Below are 23,675 nucleotides of genomic sequence, written 5' to 3'. Positions count from 1 at the left end.
TTCCAGCAATATTCGTTCACATTTCTTGACAAAAGCCCAAGGCATTCTACAAGTATGTGAAGAGCAAGAGGATAAGACATGAGAGAATAGGACCAATCAAGTGTGACAGTGGAAAAGTGTGTATGGAGCCGGAGGAGATGGCAGACGTGCTTAATTGAATACTTTGCTTCAGTATTCGCTACGGAAAAGGATCTTGGCAATTGTAGGGATGACTTGCAGTGGACTGAAAAGCTTGAGCATGTAGATATTAAGGAAGAGGTTGTGCTGGAGCTTTTTGGAAAACATCAAGTTGGATAAGTCAGGACCGGACAGGATGTACCCCAGGCTACTGTGGGAAGCGAGGGAGGAGATTGCTGAGCCTCTGGCGATGATCTTTGCATCATCAATGAGGATGGGAGAGGTTCCGGAGGATTGGAGGGTTGCGGATATTGTTCCCTTATTCAAGAAAGTGAGTAGAGATAGCCCAGGAAATTATAGACCAGTGAGTCTTACTTTAGTGGTTGGTAAGTAGATGGAGGAGATCCTGAGAGGCAGGATTTATGAACATTTGGAGAGGCATAATATGATTAGGAATAGTCAGGATGGCTTTGTCAAAGGCAGATCATGTCTTACGAGCCTGATTGAATTTTTTGAGGATGTGACTAAACACATTGATAAAGGTAGAGCCATAGATGTAGTGTATATGGATTTTAGCAAGGCATTTAATAAGGTACCCCAATCAGGGTTTACTGAGAAAGTAAGGAGGCATGGGATCCAAGGGAACATTGCTTTGTGGATCCAGAACTGGCTTGTCCACAGAAGGCAAAGAGTAGTTGTAGACAGGTCATATTCTGCATGGAGGCCAGTGACCAGTGGTGTGCATCAGGGATCTGTTCTGGGACCCCTACACTTAGTGATTTTTATAAATGACCTCGATGAGGAAGTGGAGGGATGGGTTAGTAAATTTGCTACACAAAGGTTGAGGGTGTTGTGGATAATGTGGAGGGCTGTCAGAGGTTACAGCGGAACATTGATAGGATGCAAAACTGGGCTGAGAAGTGGCAGATGGAGTTTAACCCAGATAAGTGTGAGGTGGTTCATTTTGGTAGGTCAAATATGATGGCAGAATATAGCGTTAATGACAAGACTCTTGGCAGTGTGGAGGATCAGAGGGATCTTGGGGTCCAAGTCCATAGGACACTCAAAGCTGCTACATAGGTTGGCTCTGTGGTTAAGAAGGCATACGGTGCATTGGCCTTCATCAATCATGGGATTGAGTTTAAGAGCCGAGAGGTAATGTTGCAGCTATATAGGACCTTGGTCAGACTCCACTTGGAGTACTGTGCTCAGTTCTGGTCGCCTCACTACAGGAAGGATGTGGAAACCATTGAGAGAGTACAGAGGAGATTTACAAGGATGTTGCCTGGATTGGGGAGCATGCCTTATGAGGATAGGTTGAGTGAACTTGGCCTTTTCTCCTTGGAGCGATGGAGGGTGAGAGGTGACCTGATAGACATGTACAATATAATGAGAGGCATTGGTCACGTGGATAGTCAGAGGCTTTTTCCCAGGGCTGAAGTGGCTTGCACAAAAGGGCATATTTTTAAGGTGCTTGGAAGTAAGTACAGAGGAGATGTCAGGGGCAAGATTTTACGCAGAGAGTGGTGAGTGCGTGGAATGGGCTGCCGGCGACGGTGGTGGAGGCTGAAACGATAGGGTCTTTTAAGAGACTCCTGGATGGGTACATGGAGCTTAGAAAAATAGAGGGCTATGGGTAAGCCTAGGTAGTTCTTAGGTAAGGACATGTTAGGCACAGCTTTGTGGGCTGAAGGGCCTGTATAGTGCTGTAGGTTTTCTATCTTTCCATGTTGTGAAAATTGAACTGTAATTTATATGTGAAAGCACAGCTAAATTTTAATTTTGTTTGACTAATTTTGTTTCCAGCATGAATACAAGAAAGAGTTTGAAAAAACCAAAGGTCATTATCACTTGGCTCTTGATACGTCTGAACAGCTTCATCATAAGGAGAACGCTATAATCCAAAGTCAGGTATTATAGACAGACTTCTTCGTAAATCAGAACCCCAATGTGTTACTTTCCCTCATGTATTTTGTCAAAATTCCCTTGCCTATCACAGAACAAATACAAGGAGGACTATGAAAAAACTAAAGGAAAGTCAATGCTGGAATTTACTGAGACTCCTGGTTACATGGCAGCAAAACACGCACAGTTCATCCAGAATGAGGTAAAGATATAGACTGTTGATAAGTTCTTTCACATTTTAAAAAAATGGTTCATATTAATTTTGTTCCTCACATCTGTATTAATACTGAAATGATGTCTCCGTATGAATAGATTATGTAAATTCATTGTTTTCTCATAGACTAATGGGCTTTAAATGATCTTGGTGTATTGTCATAAATTCAGAATATAAATATATCTTAGTTAAGTATTGTCAAATATTCTTCTGACAAATAATACAGTATTATTTTCTTAACAAAAGTGTACATGGTGATTGTGAAAATTCTGATACATTTAATCTTGTGCCAATCAATAGAAAGAATACAGGAAAGATTTTGATGAATTGATCAAAAGCAGCATATCTCTGGATCTTGATATGACCCCAAGTTACTTGCATGCCAAACATGTCACCAGTCTCCTTAATAAGGTAATTCTCATTCATGTTATCTATATATAGCAGTGTTTATTGTGGATGTGTTCACATGGATTTCTCATTAATAAATGAGAAGTACCACACTGCAGTGTGTGGATGCTGTAAGTTATAAGATGAGAAACAGCTTTTTGCACAATTTGTCACAATATATATGTTTATTAAACAATTTTCTTGTTATGTGCCATGATTTTCTTTCATTGTCTTCAGTGAACAGTGCTGACCTGATGATTTGTTCTCCTCAGAATTCTTGTGCCTGACATGCTTTTCTATCTAAGCTGGCAGCAGCTGTACTTTGCCTAACACTGTGCTCTTTCAGCTTTATTTTTTCCCTCTTCCACACACAATGCGAGCTACTCTATTAAAAGGAATGGATAGAAACGGCACAGTGTTGACAAGATGCAGTGACATTTGAGTTCATGAGTGAGAGCTGGATCTTCCAAACAGGAGACTGGGATTATTGAACTTCCACATTTGTTAACTCTTGAAGGACTATTGTAAAATCTTCAGTAGTCTAAAATAAAATGTAAATCTAAAGAAAAATATGAGTGCAAAATACAAACGTTTGTAGGAAGAAACAATGACATTGTTGGGTTTCATAATGCTTCAGCATGTTATTACATTTAGACAATGGAAATATTTTATACTTCTTAATAAAAGAGAATTTCTGAGTTTTGAATGCTATAAAAGCATATCCTGGAGGGTATGAACTACACTAACGAAAATAATAATGCGTGAAATATTAAAGATAAGGATTTTTTTCATATTTTCATATTTCTTTACACCATTGAAGGAGATCTTTTGATCCATGGAGTCTATTCCAGCTGCCAAAGCAACCTTATCAATCACTTGCTCTTTGTGTCTATTTTCTGTGACACGTGCCCTTGATTCTCTGAACCAAGCCAGCTCCACTAGGAGCATTGAATTCTACAATTTAAACCCCTATGTTGCTTTCTCACTCTTACTGGTCCACCTCGATGGTCTGTCTTTTTGTTCACCTTTCCCATTTCCATCTGCCCATCAGCCCCTCAGCCACATACCTATCCCTCTGGGTTTCTTCTTCCTTGCCTCACCTTTTCCATCCACTCCCGCATTTGGTTCTGTTGGCCCATTTCTTTTCCTTGTCTGGATCCACTTATCACCCACCAGTCTGTGACTCTAAACCATAACTCCCTCCTTCCCTGCCCAGTTCCAACTAGCCTGCTTCCATCGATCATCTTCCAGCCCCTGTCACACCGCACTCCCATTTTAAAATTATATATATGTTGGCTATCTTCCTGCTACATTCTGGGTCCTGATGCAGCACCTTAATCCAAATTGCCAACCATACCTTTGCCTCCACAGGTGCTGTTTGAGCCACCAAGTTCCCCAGCATTTAGCTTTTTTTAACTCTAAGTTCAAGCGTCTGCAATCTGTTGTTAACTTGAGATTGTTCACAATTACATTCTATTTCCCGGAATCTAAAAGTCTAACGTGATTTGATTTATTATGATATTGCAGGGAACTGAGCATTTACTGTATTTGTGCTGTTGGTGAGTCCATGAAAAGAGGCATAGAGTGAGACTTTGTGCTAGGCCTTTTAGGATCTAAGTTCAAAATGCCAATACGTGAGAAGACTGAGGAACTTTTGAGCCCTTTCCTGCAAATGGTAATTACTGCTGGTGGGTAGATGATTTGAAATTTTTAGATCACTGCTTTTTATTAACTCAAAGTTATTGAAAGAGAAGATAGCTTACATTTTGTTGATAGTGGCTCAATGGGCAAAGTGATCTTTAACTGTTCCACTATTCCTATCTTTTTTTTGGAAATTGTAGTTTCATGCAGCAACTCTGTCTGTGTCATAATGGATCCTAAGGAATAGAATCATTATCTATTGTAGTACAAATTCTGAAACCTGTTCTGTTACTTGGCAAAATGGTGATCCCAGTCCTTTCATCTCAGATTACCACTGAATCTTTAATCTCCCTAGAATTTTCTCATTTACAGTTTTTTTGATCATAGAAATAAATGACTTAGATGGAAATACAGGTGATCTGGTTAGTAAGTTTGCGGACAGCATTAAATTGGTGGAGTTGTAGATTTGCAAGAAGGGTATCAAAGCAAATGGCAGGATGGAGATCAACTGGGAAAATGGGCTGCTGGTGTTTCACCTGGACAAGTGTGAAATGGTGCATTGTGGCAGGTCAAATGCAAGAGGAATGTTTACAGTAAATGGCAGGGCCCCTAGGAGCATTGACATTTAGTGGGATTGGGGTGTACAAGTCCATAACTTTCTGCAAGTCGCAACACAAGGGGATAGGGAGGTAAAGAAAGTGTATGACATGCTTGCCATCATCAGTTGGGACATTGAGTATAAAAGTTGGCGAGTTGTTACAACTCTATGAAATTTTGGTTAGGCTGCATATGAAGTACTGTGTGCAGTTCTGGTCACCACACTGTAGAAAGAATATAGAGTGTTTTGAGAGGGTGCAGAAGTGGTTTACAAGGATGTTGCTTGGATTAGAGTGTATTAGTTGTAATGAGAGATCAAACTAGCTTCAATGTTTTAACTGGAGTATTGGAGACAGAGTGGTTATCTACTAAAAATATGTAAAGTAATGAGAGACATGTATGTGGTGGATGATCAGAGTCATTTTTCTAGCGAGGAAATATCTAAAACTAGAGGGCATAGGGTTATGTGAGAAAGGGAAAGTTTAAAGGAGATGTTTAAAGCAAATATTTTAATACAGAGTGGTAGATGTCTGGAACCCTCTGTCAGGGGAGGCGGTAGAAGCAGGAATGGGAGCAATGTTTGAGAGGCATTTAGAAAGATAGGGATCCTGTACAGGCAGGTAGGGTAGTGAGATTGGCATCATGATTAGCTGAAGGGCCTGTTTCTATAATGTATTTGTGTTCTATGAACATGTATAGGAACATTAAAATTCAGAGCAGGAATCAATCATTCAGCTCCTCAACTTGCTGTGCTGTTCAATAAGATAAAGACTGTAATCTCACATGCAATTTCTGTCTGCCCTAGTAACCTTTCACCCCATTAGTTATGAGAATCTATTTACTTATGCCTTAGAAAATTTCACAGACTCTGCTTCCACCTATCTTTGAAGGAAGAGAATTTCAAAGTCTTGCAGCTTTCTGAGAACATATTTTGCGTCATATTTGTTGTACACTCGTAAAGCCTAGTTCTAGATTCTGTCATAGTAGAAAACATCCTCTCCACATTCATCATGTTATGCCCCTAAATATCTTGTTTGTTTCAATCGTTGCCTCTCATTCTTCTAAGCATTAGATGTAAACCTAGAAATGATGAAAGAATGCCAATATACACTCGCTGGCCACTTTATAAGGTACACCTATGCGGCTGCTTGTTAATGCAAATATCTAATCAACCAATCATGTAGCAGCAACTGAATGCATAAAAGCATCATGGTCAAGAAGTTCAGTTGTTGTTCAGACCGCCAAACATCGGAAGAGGGACAAAGTGTTTTGATTATCTCAGAATCTACTGATCGCCTGGGATTTTCATGCACAGCGCTCTATGAAGTTTACAGAGAATTATGCGAAAAACAAAAAAACTGAGTGGCAGCTCTGTGGTTGAAAACCTGTGGGTCTGTGGTTAATATGCGAGATCAGAGGAAATGGCCAAACTGGTTCAAGCTGACAGGAAGGTGATAGTAACTCAGATAACCACATGCTACCAAAGTGGTGTGCAGAAGAACATCTCTAAATGCACTACATGCTGAACCTAGATTGGCTACAGCAGCAGATTATGTTGGTCTACCTAACAGGCATGCCTAATAAACTGGCCACTGAGTGTATTCCCAGGTCAAGGTGGTTTGTGACCTTGAGGGAAACTAATTGCAGAATCTCATTCAGACAAGGGAAAAATAGGAAATGGTTGCAACAAAATATAAATGTTAGCGTGCTCTAATCTATTCTTATTTTTGTCAATGAATTTAACTCAAAGCACGACTGAAGAAAGTCAGGTAATTTTTCATCAAATGCAGAAAATCCAGAAGTATTTTTAAAAGACAACAAACAATCTCTTGCAATTATTTTTTTTCCAGAAAGAATATATAAAAGATTGGGAGGAAAACATCAAAGGAAAAGGGCTCACTTTGATAGAAGACACCCCTGACATGATTCGTGTCAAAAATGCGTCGCAGATATTAAATGAGGTAAGTCTCTCTAATTGTGACAGAAATTGATAGAAATCCTCAGTATATCTGCTTGAATCTGACAAGAAATGAAATAGAAATGTTTTGATTCAGTCGTTCATGTATTCTGACAAAAGGGTAAATGAGAATTTTGCTTCATTTGGCTCAGTTGTTACTACACTTAAATATAGTTCAAAGTAAATTCAAAGTAAATTTATTGTCTAAATATGTATATATTAGCATATGTAACCTTGAGATTCATTTTCTTGTATCACAAATATATCGTTCGGTAACTCGCTCTCCCTCCCTCCCTCCTGCCCCCTTCCTTCATTCTTTCCATCAAGCCTTCTTTCTGTCCTTCTTTCCATCCTCCTTACCCACCCACCTTCCCTTCTTCCTTCCTTTTGAATTGAATATGTATAGGTCGTCCCCACATTATAATTACCTGACAGGGCAAGCCAGTATATCCCAGTTTAAGGTATATTCTGGGAACACAGTTTGCTGCAGTACCATTGCGTCTTGCATGGCAATGTGGATGGTTGAGTTAAACACCCTGCTTTACGTGCTCATTTCCCTTGATGATTGACTTGTTATTTATTAAAATACATTTCTGGCCAGCTACATTTCTGATTTGTGAATTATTCAGATTACGAAGAGTACTCAGGAGCAGACCTGAGAACTCAGCTGACAGTTAATAACTAATATTTATTTTAAATGATAACTTAAACCAATATTTTCTTCAGAAAGAATATAGAAGAGACTTGGAAGAAGATGTAAAGGGAAAGGGTCTCGCTCTGCTGGAAGATACGCCAAACATGATTAGAGTTAAAAATGCAACCCAAATATTAAATGAGGTAATTTTTATGGTTCTTATTTAATCATTATCGAATTCAATATATTGTTTTATAAATATTTTCCTTAATTTACTGAAAGATTATATTGCTTAATGTAAAATATTTATAAATATTTACTGTTCATTACTACAGAAAGAATACAGAAAAGATCTTGAAGTCAAAATCAAAGGCAAAGGGATGCAATTGACTTCAGATGTACTTGATGTTAAACGTGCCAAGAATGCATCAGAAATTGCCAGTCAGGTAAATAAAAATGGTAGTTTAATTGCATTTTCAGGCCACTTTTGCTTCAGTCAAAGCAACTGTTTTAATGACAGTACATGCCAGAATATTTTGTTCTGTTTCTTCCTTTAATTATTAATGTAATTGTGAAATGCGTTCTCCAGAATTTTCATTCACTTTTTTTTCCACATAATCCTAAATTGTTGTTACTCAAACAAAAATTAAATTGCATTATTAACTAATAACATACTGTATGTTCAAATTGAAACATAGCACAGCACTGATATGAATTAGCAATGTTAAATAAAGATTATATTTTGTAAATTCAGCATGTGACAGGCTTTAGAAGTATATGCTCAAATTAAATCTAATATTTCAAATGATCAAGAATGTACTCTGATCACTTTAATCCTTGGTTCATTTTCTGACACACGGGGTTAAAAGGTCTTCGCACGTACTGGGACTTTCAGGGAGCTAAGGACTTGCACCCAAAGATACAGTACTGCGCAAACGTCTTCGGCAAATGTGTATAGCTAGAATGCATAAGACCTTCGCAGAGTACAGTAGTAATTTTATGCATTGCACTCTACTACAACTCTGCTGCAAAAAACAAATTTCATGGCGTATAGTGAGTGATGATGAACCTGATTCTGATGTGGGTCTCTATTGTGAACTGAGAGTGGGAAGGGGGCAGGGAGTGGGGAGGGGGGTAGGTTGAGGGGAATCATGGGAAAAAGGGGAAGGAAGGGGGCTGAGAGTGGGAAGACCAGAGGGACATCTGTAATGATCAATAAACCAGTTGTTTTGAATCAAATGACCTTGTCTGGTGTCTCAGGGCTGCACGATTCCCCCCTCCCCCCCAGCGACCTAGGCTCTGATCCTCCTTTTCTTCCTTTTCTACCACCTGTCCCACAAGCAACTAATTACTCTTTGTGACAACCTGCCAGTTTGCCTAGTATACTCTAATTCCAAGTTCTTCATAAAGTAAGGTAGATCATGAAAGTAAATCTCAGTTAATTCATTTCGGCCTGTTTGATTCTCTGTTATAGGCAATGTATAAACAGACATCGGACTTGGGACAAAACAAATATGGAACTGTAACAGACACCCCAGAGATGATACATGCTGCACACGTAAAGGATATGTACAGTCAGGTGGGTAATAGTTCACAAAAAAATCTGCTTGTGGAAATACATTTTCAAACTAATGGGTTGATTTACAACATAATAAAGGCAATTGCTAGGAGCTATATTTAAAGCAGAAAATATCAGAGATGTGCAACATTTAATTTAAACTCTGTACGATTCATATACATGCCTTTTATCATACTGAAGGGTAATAATCTATCATTATCTGGTTATTCCACAGAAAAGATACAAAAGTGAAGCAGAAAAGACGCTGAGTACGTGCACTGCAATTGCAGACCCTCCAGAAATAGAAAGAGTTAGGATAAACCAGAAAAATCTTAGCTCGGTAGGTATTTATTAGCTCTGGTTCAATTGACGTATTTGTATCTGGACTGCGACGTGTTTGATGTATGTTGTAGTTGTAGTGGTAAAGTTACTGCACTGGTCATCCAGAAGCCTAGAATACTGGGTGAGAGACCTGAGCTTGTATCTCACTATTATAGCTTTAGAATTTCAATCATTTTAATATTTGGAATTAAAATAAGATTACCAATCAGAAGCAAATATCAGTAGAAGTCTCAATGAAGTTACCAGATTATTGTTAAAAAAATATTTTGGTTCATTGATGTTGTTCAAGGAAGGAAACCTGCCCTCCTTGCCAAGTTTGGCCAAGATAGAACATCAGATTGGCATGGGTCTTTCAGTGCTATGTTAGTGTTTACACCAGGAATACCCAAGTGTTCCCGTTGAAGTCCTGGCTCCTTCACTGTGGCTGTCAATTGTACGGCTGTGGTGGACTCCTCATGAAGTCTAGTGGAGCACAGTAGTTTTCCGTAAGCTTCCTTTCAGCCTAGCCTGTGGTGGTAACTGAATGGGTAGCATTGGTTGCTGAAAGAAAGGTAGGTTCATTTTATTGTCACAAAGTAATCATGTACAATACAACTCTGATATTTGTCTAATCCAGATAGCCATTAAATATGGAGAGATCGTGGGTTTTGATGAAAGAAAAGACATTAATTCCCTCCCCCCGGCACAAAAAAGAAAAACAAAACTCGCAGACCCCAAAATCCCCCTTCTCCCACAGCAAAACAACAGCGTCCAACCCCTACACGTAACAGTCCCCGACCTCCTCACTCACAGAAAAGAACAGCAACAATAACAATACCTGATTCACTCGCAGAAAAGAACAGCGGCAATAACAATACCTGATTCACTCGCAGAAAAGAACAGCGGCAATAACAATACCTGATTCACTCACTCACAGAAAAGAAGAACGACAGAAGCACCAACCCCCAACCTCGTCCTCCCCCACCCCCCACACAAAAATTAACATCACCCATTCAACAATTGGCCACAGGAAAGAAAACACCAAGAAACTGAAGAAAATCAGTAAAAGTACAGTGCAATTATCACACAAATCTCAGTATATCAGAAACATTGCTTCGAGTTGCCCCATGAACCTAGTCCTTCTGTAAAGAGCGAAGTTAGTTTTCATTATTTAAATTGACTTTTAGTGGTATGAACATGCTTTAGTGTATTTAAATGTACAGTATGTTTTGTTTTTAAACAATGTTTCAGTTTTGACATGTATCAGGATGAGGCCACTCTCTTGCTGACCATTCAGTCAGCCTATAATTCTTGGCAGCTGGAGAGATTCACCGGCTGTTAAAATGGTTCTGAGGGGCCGGTAAGTGACCTGTGCTGATACGATTGCTGTGTTGCACTCAGTGACAATTAATTTATTTTGAACTTTGAATCTGAGCATCCAGTGGAACACTGCAACCCGGAACAAATGGCTTGGCACAGGGGCAGGCAGACAGCAATTTGTCAGCAAACCATGTCTGGAGTATTACATTAATTGTGGTTGCACTTTTATATGAAGGATGTGGAGGGTTTGCAGAGGGTGCAGGATGCTGCCTAGATTGAAGGGCCATACTGTACCAACCACTGCTGCTGGGCTATAAACATGCAGGAGCAATGTGTGGTTAAGTGCCTTGCTCAAGGACACAACACGCTGCCTCAGCTGAGGCTCGAACTCGTGACCTTCAGATCACTAGTCCAATGCCTTAACCACTTGGCCACACGCCAACGCAGGAGAGGTCAGAGAGACTAGGATTGTTCCTAGGCTGACTGACACCTGGTCGATAAGGTTATGAGGGGTAGGTGAAGTAGATATCCAGTATCTTTCTCCTAGGGTCAAAATCTCTCACGCTTGAGGTCATGCATTTAAGCTGAGTGAGGTAAAGTTCAAAAGAGGTGAGCAGAGTAAGTATGCTTACATAGAAGGTGATGGGTGTGTGGAATGCTCTGCCAGGGGTAGTAGTGGATGAGGATACGTTAGAGAGACTCTTAGATAGACACATGAATATGCAGGGAATTGAGATATAAGACCATAAGATAGAGCAGGAGAATTAAGCCAATTGACCCATCGAGTCTGCTCTGACATTTCATCATGGCTGAATCAATTTTCCTTTCAACCCCAATCTCCTGCCTTCTCCCTGTTTTACTTCATTCATAGAAACATAGAAAACCTCCAGCACAATATAGGCTCTTCGGCTCACAAAGCTGTGCTGAACATATCCTTACCTTAGAAATTACCTAGGGTTACTCATAGCCCTCTATTTTTCTAAGCTCCATGTACCTATCCAGGAGTCTCTTAAAAGACCCTATCGTATCTGCCTCCACCACCGTCACCGGCAGCCCATTCCACACACTCACCACTCTCTGTGTAAAAAAAAAACACAAACAAACTTACCCCTGACATCTCCTCTGTATCTGCTTCCAAGCACCTTAAAACTGTGCCCTGTCGTGCTAGCCATTTCAGCCCTGGGAAAAAGCCTCTGACTGTCCACATGATCAAGAATCTATCAACTTCTACCTTAAATATACATGAAGACTTGACTTCCACAGCTGCCTGTGGCAAAGAATTCCACAGATTCACCACTCTCTGGCTTAAGAAATTCCTTCTCAACTCCGTTCTAATAGGACGTTCCTCTATTCTGAGGCTGTGAAAACTGGTCTTAGACTCTCCCTCCAGAGGAAACATCCTCTCCACATCCACTCGATCAACGCCTTTCATCATTTGATAGTTTTCAATGAGGTCACCCCTCATTCTTTTGAATTCTAGTGAGTATAAGCCTGGAGCTATCAAACGCTCTTCACATAACAAGCCATTCAAACCTGGAATCTGCATATTGAAATCCCCCTTGACTATTGTAACATTGTCCTTTTGGCATGAATTTTCTCTCCTCTGTTGTAATTTATAGACCACATCCTTACTACTGTTTGGGGCTCTGTATCCAACTCCTAGGAGGGTCTTTTTACACTTGCAGTTCCTTACCTCCAGCCACAATGACTCAACACCTTCCAACTCTCTGTTCACCTCTTTCTAATGATTTGATGTTATTTTTTACCAACAGAACAACGCTAACCCCTCTGCCTTCCTGCCTGTCCTTTCAATACAATGCGTATCCTTGGACATTAAGCTCCTTGCTATAATCTGCTTTTAGCCATGCTTGACTGATGCCTAAAACATGATACTTGCCAATCTGCAACTGTGTTACAAATTCATCTACCTTATTCTGCATACTGCATACAGCTTCAGTCCTGTATTCACCGTTCTCGATTTTGTCTGCCTTTTACATTGCAACTCATCCTGTTGACTGCAATTTTGCCCTATCAACAGCCTCTCCTCACTACACATTGCCTGTGTTAGTAAACCAGCTACCTCGTCTTCAGTACTATTATCTGTCTTTCCGACAATACTTCTTGCATGTGGACTATCTGCAGGCAGAATTGATTAGTTTAATTAAGTGTGATTAGCTTAATTAGTTTGGACCTAAAGGGTCTGTTCCTGTGCTGTACTGTTCTGTGTTCTGTATATATCCACCACCTTCTCAAGGAAAAAAAAGTTACTTTTTAGGTCCTCTTAAAATCCTTCTGAGTCAGGTAGCATTGGATAATCTTAGTCTATGCACTTCTCTCTGCTTCTCATGATTTTATAAACCTCTATAAGATTATCATTCAGCCTTCTTTGCTTCCAAGAAAGCAGTCCCATCCTATCTTGTCTCTCCTTGCAATTTAAGATTGTAAAATATTCAGAGGCATAGACAAGGTAGGTAGTGGTAGTGTTCTTCCCAAAGTGGAAATTTTAAATACTAGAAGGCACGACTTTAAGGTGAGAGGGGCCAAGCTTAAAGGAGATTTATGAGTTATGTTTGTTACCCAGAAAGTGGTTAAAGCCTGGAATGCATTGCAGGAAGGGTGGGGTAAGCTGGTACAATAGCAATGTTTAACAGACATTTAGACAAGCGCAAGACCAGGCATTGAATGCATCACGTGCAGGGAGATGGGATTAGTTTAAATTGGCATTATGGTTAGTGCAGACATTGTGGTCCAAAGAGCCTGTTACTGTGCTGTATTGTTCTATGTTCTGAACATTTTAGTCCTGGCAATGTTCTCCTGAATCTTTTTTGCATCCTTATAGAGCATAATTGCATCCTTCCTATAGTGTGGTGACCAGCACTGCAGCTGCAGCCTAACCAATAATTTGTACAATTCTACCATGACATCCAAGCACCCATACTGAATGCGTCAGCATACAAAGGAAAGCATATCATGTGCTTTCTTCACCATGCTGTTTATCTGTGTTGCCACTTTCTGGAAAAATATACTTGTATCTCAAGGTCTTTCTGCTCACCAACACTTCCCCAGAGCCTTGTCATTTACTATATAGATCTTGCCTTGGTTAACTTTAGAATTATCTGAGGTGAAGTAAGATAAATGTCAGGCATTAGGGATGGCTGTATCACTCTAGATAGTGTAAATCAGCACAAGTTGGCTGGTAGTGATTTGTCGTACCAAAGATCTGCTTGATTCAAATGAGAGATAACCAAGTCTGTCACAGATACCTGATGTGCTTAGTCTTAGGCCACATCCATACTAGACCGGGTAATTTTGAAAACGCTGGTTTCGCGTAAAAACGATAGGTGTCCGCACCAGGCATTTTTGAAAATACCTCCGTCCACATTATAACGGGTATTTGGGCGAATCTCCTCCTACTGGGGATGCACAGGACACATCTACAGAACTCACTCGCTTCAATGAGTACGCCCGACTCCAACAGTTTGGATCAAGCATCAGGTGGTGGCTGTGACGTTTGGTGTGGAATCTCGCCATGAAAGACTTGGTGCACGTTTGTCCAGTTACAGACTAGAAAAACTTAAAAGGTAATTGCCAAACGACGGACAGCTGTTGGCTCTCACACAGGAGGACTTAAAACTGAAAAAACAAATACTGGAACGTATGGAGGCAACCGACAGGGAGTTTACGGACAGTATGACCCAGCTGACGATGAACATTGAAAAACTGACTAACTCTGTTGTGGAGGGATTTGCAATGGTGAGGAATATGATGATTTCCCCCCCAGTACTTTTCACCGCCACAATACCAGCCTCACAGCCACTACAATAGCTACACATACGGACACACAGACCCCCGGGTGACCCCATCAACATCTTCCCCACTCCCACAGAGGGGTCACCCTGGAAACATTTCCTACAGCTATAGTCTCTTCACCGATGAAAGGGACGACAGCTACCACTAAATGCAATAAAGCTTGTTACTGAGCAAAAGTGAAATTTGCTGTTACCTCATTTGTTTGCCTTTACTTTTGCCATGTCTTTCTGTATTATTTTGCTGTATTTAACATGTGCAATAAAACAAGTTACTGGGCAAAAGTGATTTTATTTTTACCTGAGTAGAAGTGAAACTTACAATCTTCCTTTTTTGGCCTTAACATTTTCACGTCTATACCAAACGTAAGCTACTACTTAAAAATGACATTTTGGAAGTAGTGACAATTGCATCTATTGAATGTTTGCACAAGCAATACACTAATAAAGCACCTTGTTAAATGTATAAAACATGTCTGCATCAGTCTTATTTTGTATTTCCATACAATGTTACATTAGGCTGTTACACATCTATTGTCAGAGAAGTGCTTACGTAAATAGGTAAACCACCTCCATACAAGCAAGGACAGAAAACAGGGCAAAGTGAGTAAACTTATTTATTCTGTAAGCTATGGGTCAAAGTATTTGGTGAGTACATTTCTAACTCTTTTGGCTTCAGTCTCGTTGCTGTCAGTTCTGAGATTGTTAGGTTGTGTGGAGGGTTGAAATTAACAGACAATAAAGTAAACCACACAAGTCGTCCGCCATTTTTGTGTTGGAGGTTGCATTCAAGAAAACAATGAAATGCCGCGCTGCCGCCACCATCTGTTCCGGCACGTCATGATGGCGTTTTTAAAAAGAGCCAGTTACCCCGTACACACTACACCGGCCATTAGGCATTTTCAGATTTATTCACTCTGGACAGCAGTTTTGAAAAGTTCCGTTTTTGGGGGCGAAAAATGCCATTTCAGTCTGGACAGAGGGTCAAAACGAAGAGAAAAAGCTTCGGTTATGGACTTATCCAGTCTAGTGTGGATGTAGCCTCAGATTGTCATGCACATTGTCTTGTCCTTCAAATAGTTCTTTTCTCTTCCCTTCCTGCTGTAGATAAAGTGGAAGTGAAACACAATAGCCTGATTTTGTGATTGTAATTGACGGTGAGACACTGGCCAGTGTCATCATTACACAGTGAAACTGGCACTAACTGCTGGAGCATCCACTCTTGCGGTCATACCCAGAGATCTGAAGTTGCTTCGAGTGCCTCCCACTTATCCTTGAGACATGCATTTTCTCAGGCTCAAATAATGTCGAAAAATCTCCGATTGTTGAGAAGTTAAATATTGTTTTAGTGGATATGACAGCATTACATTTAAGTTACTGGTCAGAAATGCAACTTTCAAACTTGATGAAGGAAGAGCAATAGATATAGTGTATATGGATTTTAGCAAGGCATTTGATAAGGTACCCCATGCAAGGCTTATTGAGAAAGTAAGGAGGTATGGGATCCAAGGGGACATTGCTTTGTGGATCCAGAACTGGCTTGCCCACAGAAGGCAAAGAGTGGTTGTAGACGGGTCATATTCTGCATGGAGATCAATCACCGGTGGTATGCCTCAGGGATCTGTTCTGGGACCCTTACTCCTCATGATTTTTATAAATGATCTGGAGGAGGAAGTGGAGGGATGAGTTAGTAGGTTTGCTGATGACAGAAAGGTTGGAGGTGTTGTGGATAGTGTGGAGGGCTGTCAGAGGTTACAGCGGGACATTGATAAGATGCAAAACTGGGCTGAGAAGTGGCAGATGGAGTTCAACCAAGATGAGTGTGAGGTGGTTCGTTTTGGTAGGTCAAATATGATAGCAGAATATAGTATAAATGGTAAGACTCTTGGCAGTGTGGAGGAGCAGAGGGATCTTGGGGTCTGAGTCCATAGGACACTCAAAGCAGCTGCGCAGGTTGACTCTGTGGTTGAGAAGGCATATTGGCCTTCATCAATCATGGAATTGAATTTAGGAGTTGAGAGGTAATGTTGCAGCTATATAGGACCCTGGTCAAACCCCACTTGGAGTACTGTGCTCAGTTCTGGTCGCCTCACTACAGGAAGGATATGGAAACCATAGAAAGGGTGCAGAGGGGATTTACAAGGATGTTGCTTGGATTGGGGAGCATGCCTTATGAAGACAGGTTGAGTGAACTTGCAAACAACAGGAATTCTGCAGATGCTGGAAATTCAAGCAACGCACATCAAAGTTGCTGGTGAACACAGCAGGCCAGGCAGCATCTCTAGGAAGAGGTACAGTCCACATTTCAGGCCGAGACCCTTCGTCAGGACTAACTGAAGGAAGAGTTAGTAAGAGATTTGAAAGTTGGAGGGGGAGGGGGAGATCCAAAATGATAGGAGAAGACAGGAGGGGGAGGGATGGAGCCAAAAGCTGGACAGGTGATTGGCAAAAGGGATACGAGAGGATCATGGGACAGGAGGTCCGGGAAGAAAGACAAGTGGGGGGAACCCAGAGGATGGGCAAGGGGTATATTCAGAGGGACAGAGGGAGAAAAAGGAGAGTGAGAGAAAGAATGTGTGTATAAAAATAAGTAACAGATGGGGTACGAGGGGGAGGTGGGGCATTAGCAGAAGTTAGAGAAGTCGATGTTCATGCCATCAGGTTGGAGGCTGCCCAGACGGAATATAAGGTGTTGTTCCTCCAACCTGAGTGTGGCTTCATCTTTACAGTAGAGGAGGCCGTGGATAGACATGTCAGAATGGGAATGGGATGTGGAATTAAAATGTGTGGCCACTGGGAGATCCTGCTTTCTCTGGCGGACAGAGCGTAGGTGTTCAGCAAAGCGGTCTCCCAGTCTGCGTCGGGTCTCGCCAATATATAAAGGCCACATCGGGAGCACCGGACGCAGTATATCACCCCAGCCGACTCACAGGTGAAGTGTCGCCTCACCTGGAAGGACTTTTTGGGGCCCTGAATGGTGGTAAGGGAGGAAGTGTAAGGGCATGTGTAGCACTTGTTCCACTTACATGGATAAGTGCCAGGAGGGAGATCAGTGGGGAGGGATGGGGGGGACGAATGGACAAGGGAGTCGCGTAGGGAGCGATCCCTGCGGAAAGCGGAGTGGGGGGGGGGGAGGGAAACATGTGATTAGTGGTGGGATCCCGTTGGAGGTGGCAGAAGTTACGGAAAATAATATGTTGGACCCGGAGGCTGGTGGGGTGGTAGGTGAGGACCAGGGGAACCCTATTCTATTCCTATTGGGGTGGCGGGAGGATGGAGTGAGAGCAGGTGTACGTGAAATGGGGGAGATGCGTTTAAGAGCAGAGTTGATAGTGGAGGAAGGGAAGCCCCTTTCTTTAAAAAAGGAGGACATCTCCCTCGTCCTAGAATGAAAAGCCTCATCCTGAGAGCAGATGCGGCAGAGACGGAGGAATTGCGAGAAGGGGATGGCGTTTTTGCAAGCGACAGGGTGAGAAGAGGAATAGTCCAGATAGCTGTGAGAGTCAGTAGGCTTATAGTAGACATCAGTGGATAAGCTGTCTCCAGAGACAGAGACAGAAAGATCTAGAAAGGGGAGGGAGGTGTCGGAAATGGACCAGGTAAACTTGAGGGCAGGGTGAAAGTTGGAGGCAAAGTTAATAAAGTCAACAAGCTCTGCATGCGTGCAGAAAGCAGCGTCAATGCAGTCGTTGATGTAGCGAAGGAAAAGTGGGGGACAGATACCAGATTAGGCACGGAACATAGATTGTTCCACAAAGCCAACAAAAAGGCAGGCATAGCTAGGACCCATACGGGTGCCCATAGCTACACCTTTAGTTTGGAGGAAGTGGGAGGAGCCAAAGGAGAAATTATTAAGAGTGAGGACTAATTCCGCTAGATGGAGCAGAGTGGTGGTAGAGGGGAACTGATTAGGTCTGGGATCCAAAAAGAAGCGTAGAGCTTTGAGACCTTCCTGATGGGGGATGGAAGTATATAGGGACTGGACATCCATGGTGAAAATAAAGCGGTGGGGGCCAGGGAACTTAAAACCATCGAAAAGTTTAAGAGCGTGAGAAGTGTCACGAACATAGGTAGGAAGGGATTGAACAAGGGGGGAATAAAACCGTGTCGAGGTATGCAGAAACGAGTTTGGTGGGGCAGGAGCAAGCTGAGACAATAGGTCGGCCAGGACAGGCAGGTTTGTGGATCTTGGGTAGGAGGTAGAAACGGGAAGTGCGAGGTGTAGGAACTATAAGGATGGTAGCGGTGGATGGGAGATCCCCTGAGCGGATAAAGCCGGTGATGGTGTGGGAGACAATGGCCTGGTGCTCCTTAGTGGGGTCACGATCGAGGGGTAAATAAGAGGAGGTATCTGCGAGTTGTCGCTGTGCCTCGGAAAGGTAGAGGTCAGTACGCCAGACTACAACAGCACCCCTCTTATCGGCGGGTTTAATAATAAGGTTAGGATTAGTGCGGAGGGAGTGGAGAGCAGAGCGTTCCGAAGGAGTGAGGTTGGAATGGGGACAAGGTGCGGTGAAGTTGAGACTGTTGATGTCCCGTCGGCAGTTAGCAATAAAGAGATCCAGAGCAGGCAGAAGACCAGAGCAGGGTGTCCATGAAGAAGAGCAGGGTTGAAGATGGGAGAAGGGGTCATCGGTGGGGGTGGAAGAGTCCTTGCCGAAGAAGTAGGCTCGGAGACGGAGATGGCGGAAGAAGAGTTCCGCATCATGGCGAACATGGAACTCGCTGAGGTGTGGGCGAAGGGGTACAGAGGTGAGGCCCTTACTGAGGACAGAGCGTTCTGCCTCCGACAGTTGAAGGTCGAAGGGGATGGTAAAAACCCGGCACGGATGAGAGCTGGGATCAGAAGGGGGAGGGGGGAGGTTGGGGGTGTAAGTGGAGAGGGGAGGGTTGGGGTGAGAGGAAGATGGAGCCTCTGAGTACCCAGGAGCTGACGATGGGATCTGAGGGAGACGGGATTGCAGAGTATTGGTGGGGGAAGGGGAGACGGGAGTCACAATAGTAGCACATAAAGACCCGGCCTGGAGTTCAAGGCTGGCGTCGCAGTTGGTGGTTGCGCAATCGCTTTGAAGGTGACTTTGAGTGAACTTTTTTTCCTTGGAGCGACAGAGGATGAGAGGTGACCTGATAGAGGTGTATAAGATGATAAGAGGCATTGATCGTGTGGATAGTCAGAGGCTTTTTCCTAGGGCTGAAATGGTTGCCACAAGAGGACACAGGTTTAAAATGCTTGGGAGAGGATACAGAGGAGATGTCAGGGGTAAGTTGTTTATGCGGTGAGTGCGTGGAATGGGCTGCCGGCAATGGTGGTGGAGGCGGATACGATAGGGTCTTTTAAGAGACATTTGGATAGGTACATGGAGCTTAGAAAAATAGAGGGCTATGGGTAAGCCTAATAATTTCTAAGGTAGAGACATGTTCGGCACAACTTTGTGGGCCGAAGGGCCTGTATTGTGCTGTAGGTTTTGTATGTTTCATGGCAACTGGGGAATTTAATTCAAACATTTAAATAAATCCAGAGTTAATACAAGTATTCTTAGTAATAGTAGCTATGGAATGACTGAATTGTCATTAAATTTCATCTGGTTCGCTAATGTGTTTCATGGAAGGAAATCAGTCAATCTTACCCAGTCTGGCCCTTATGTAACTTCAGATTAACTAATGTAGCAATAAATGTGGTGATTGCCAAATGCATCCATATGTGAACAAAGGAATAAAACAAATTAAAGACTATTCCTGTCTAAAAACCTTTTTGTTTAGATGAAGTGCATGTGTTTTTAATTACAGCTTAGTAACCTCTCTGGCCCATGATAACTACCATTTTATGTGTGGCTTTTAATTTCTTCAGATATATATTTCAAAATATAATGGCGATCATGCTCCGAGCATGTAATTTAGAATAAGGATGTGCCCGTGGAGAGAGAATGGTTAACAGGATAGCTACAAGTAAGCATAGTGAGGGTGCCAGTTTTCTTTTGCAAGGTCAGACTGCTGCCATCTTGACTGTTGAATACAGTTTGCAACGTGTCACAACATTTTAATGATTTATTCTCCAATATATTACTTGAAATCCAAAGTCTTCTTCCCAGAGAGGATTACTCTGGCAGTTGTGGGACACAAACTTACTGCCCTCTCTTAGGTTGATAACATCAATCTGCTGTTACCTGACAGCTAGCGTTGGTTACTGCCTCTCACTGCAATCTCTCTAATACTGCTCAAAGTTACTCTCCAGGCATCAGTACCCTCCTCTAGTGGAAATCTTTAGCCAATTGTTTTCCATAGGGTAGACACTGGAGTAGCATTGGCACACAGGACAGATAGGGACATATGGAAGACACCCAATTAAGGAATCGATAAAGGTTGTAAGTTGTCCTTCTGTACCTAATATAGAATAAATTCATGTGTCATTTGGTTTGGAAACATTATCTTATTGTACCTTTTGCATTGGGGCCAAACCATGACTGTAATGAATAGTGACAGAGAAGTTTTGAGGCTATTGGTAAATGGGAATTAGTTGCTTTAGCATTCAAGTGAGTTTGTGACAGACAGCTGTAATATTTTGCCTGCTTTACAGTTTCCTGCTCTTCAGCTGTTCTCCAAGGCAAGATAAGACCCAGCCCAGCTCACCCTGAACTGTTCTTAGTATCTTGAAGATCAACCACTCAATATAGGTTCAACACTGATATCAAAACCTAGCTGAAGAAGATGGAGAAGAATGGCTTCTCTCTCTGAAATGGAACTATTTCTTTGAAGAATATCATTGATCTTGCTGAGTTTTTCCAGTAATCCAATATTTTTATGTGGTTTCCTTAGTGGTTAGGATTCAGAGCTGAGTTGAATTCAGTTTCCTAAATGCCATAGTGAGACTTAACTCACAATTTTATGCTCTCTGGCCCAGTATCATAGTTGCAATATTAACATACTCTTTAAATAATGTGTGTGTCAAGGAGCACACAATTTAGTAGATGCAATAAGCCATCAGACTGAATAATCCCCAAAGACTTTAATAAACTACCATTAACTTGCTACACCATTAAATATTTCCAGATGATTTTTTTACAGTATTCCTTTGACTTACTCATTTCAAGTAATTAATTTCATACAAACTAGGAGCAAGAGTAGGTCACTCGACCCCTTCCAGTCTGCTCCACTACTTAATGAGATCATAGCTGATCAGGTTTGAAACTTCAATCTGCATTCCTGTTTACACTGTAATCTTTCACACAACTGCTTATCAAATCACCATCGTTTTTGCCTTAAAAATATTTGACAAGTAGAGATTTAAATAGTCACAATCCACACAGAGAAAACATTTCACCTCATCTCTGTTTTAAAAGGGTGAATAGTTACATTTGAAAAATGACTCCTAGTTATAGATTCTCTCATAAGGAGCCATCATAACATCATATCCATGTTATGATGACTCAAGATATATTTCATGAAGTTGCCTCTTAATCTTCAGAATTCTATCAAAGATAAACCTGTTTTGTCCAACTTTCCACAATCAGATTTATTATCACTGACCTATATAGTGTAAAATGTGTTCTTTTGCAGCAGTCACACACTGTAAAGACACAAGTTTACTACAAATTCCAAAAATAAATAGTACAGAAAAGAAAGCAATAATGAGATAGTGTGCATGGACTTATGAACTATTCAGAAATCCAATGGTGGAAGGGAAGAAAGTGTTTCTGAATTGTAAAGGCAGCATGTCAATGAAGGCATTAGTTTAGCAAACTTTTTCGGAACTGCTTCTGACAAGTGCTTTCTTTAGTAAGGAAACCAAATTGTACAAAGTACTCCAGAAATGGACTAGCAACACTCACAAAATCCTGGACGAACTCTGCAGAAAAGGCAGCATCTATGGAAAAGAGTATAGTCGACATTTCGGGCTAAGACACTTCAGGACTGCTGAAGGATCTTGGCCTGAAACATCAACTATACTCTTTTCCATAGATGCTGCCTGGTCTGCTGAGTTCCTCCAGCATTTTGTGAGTGTTGCTTGGATTTCCAGCATCTGCAGATTTTCTCTTGTCCAGAAATGGACCAAACTGTTCTTTATCATAAGGAGGATAAACTCCCTACTTTTTGTATTAGATTCTTCTAACAATAAGAAATAACATTTATTAATTTTCCTGATTACTTGCTGCACCTGCATACTGTCTTTTAGCATTCATTTTCAGGATCTGGGTCTTGCAAGTAAGGCTATAACTTAAAGTCTGTCCCTAGACTTGTGTATTCGGACACCAAATACATACTTGTTTCAGACTACTGCAATCGCTCAGCATTTATGTAAAATATTTTTTATTTTAGTTTTTTCACTTTTCATGTGAAAATTACCTGTTTTGCTTTCCCCCACTTAGACTACATTAGCAAGGACTTTTCATAGTCAATCCACCTGTACACTTCCCTCTGTAGCCTTCTTATACCCCCTTCAACAATTACTTTCCTATCTGTCGCTCGACCATTAGATTACAAACGAATCGTCCTTAATTTGTTTCTTAGTTGTGTCATGACTCTTGTTGGAATTTTTAAATCATTAAATGGGCAGTGCAGTGGTGCAGCAAGTAGAGCATCACAGACTCAGATTCAGTCTTAACCCCAGTTACATCTACAGTATGTTGAACTAACATATTCTCCCAGAGATTATGTGAGTTGGTAGGTTAACTGGCCAATTTAAATTACTCCAAGCGTGAAGCTGAGTGGTAGAATCTGATGACAATGTCAGGATAATGAAACAAATGAAATAAATGTAGGGTTAGGGTAAATCTGTGTTTGATGGTCACTTGGACACAATGGGCCAAAGGGCCGGTTTCTGTGCTCTATGACTCAAAATGCTGTGATGCAAACTCCATCCTCCAATTTTTTTTTCCCGGTATTTCTCTCTGTTTTTGTAATACCTAGCAGCTTTACAGTTATTTAAAGACAAGTTATTAACTAGAAATGAAACACCTGAGATCCATCTGCAGTAAATTTTACAATGCAAGTTAATTTTAGCCCACCACACTTACGTTTGCCCCTTTTCACTCAGCCTTCTCCAGCTTCGCAAACTATGGCTGGCTTGGTGGTGCCTGGATATTATACTTATACTTTATACTTTATTGTCGCCAAACAATTGGTACTAGAATGTACAATCATCACAGCGATATTTGATTCTGCGCTTCACACTCCCTGGATTACAAATATTAAATATTAAAAATACTAAAATAGTTATAATT

General features: G+C 41.5%; 1 protein-coding gene across 6 annotated transcripts in view; it reads left to right on the top strand.

The window, feature by feature from the left end:
• Positions 1-23,675, top strand: part of nebl (nebulette) — a 304,548-nt gene that overhangs the window by 235,838 nt on the left and 45,035 nt on the right. For 4 of the 6 annotated variants that reach the window (XM_072253805.1, XM_072253803.1, XM_072253802.1 and 1 more), the window contains exons 10-17: positions 1,924-2,028; positions 2,117-2,224; positions 2,537-2,647; positions 6,712-6,822; positions 7,545-7,655; positions 7,788-7,898; positions 8,927-9,031; positions 9,246-9,350. The exons of the other annotated variants lie outside the window; for them this stretch is intronic. In XM_072253805.1, the coding sequence (XP_072109906.1) occupies positions 1,924-2,028; positions 2,117-2,224; positions 2,537-2,647; positions 6,712-6,822; positions 7,545-7,655; positions 7,788-7,898; positions 8,927-9,031; positions 9,246-9,350 (867 nt within the window). The remainder of the gene's footprint in view (positions 1-1,923; positions 2,029-2,116; positions 2,225-2,536; positions 2,648-6,711; positions 6,823-7,544; positions 7,656-7,787; positions 7,899-8,926; positions 9,032-9,245; positions 9,351-23,675) is intronic. 6 annotated transcript variants of the gene reach the window in all.

This window comes from Mobula birostris, chromosome 3 (genome assembly GCF_030028105.1).
Source record: "Mobula birostris isolate sMobBir1 chromosome 3, sMobBir1.hap1, whole genome shotgun sequence".
Lineage (NCBI taxonomy): Eukaryota > Metazoa > Chordata > Chondrichthyes > Myliobatiformes > Myliobatidae > Mobula > Mobula birostris.
The sequence above is the reverse complement of the archived record's forward strand: the minus strand, read 5'-3'. Positions and strand labels throughout refer to the sequence as shown.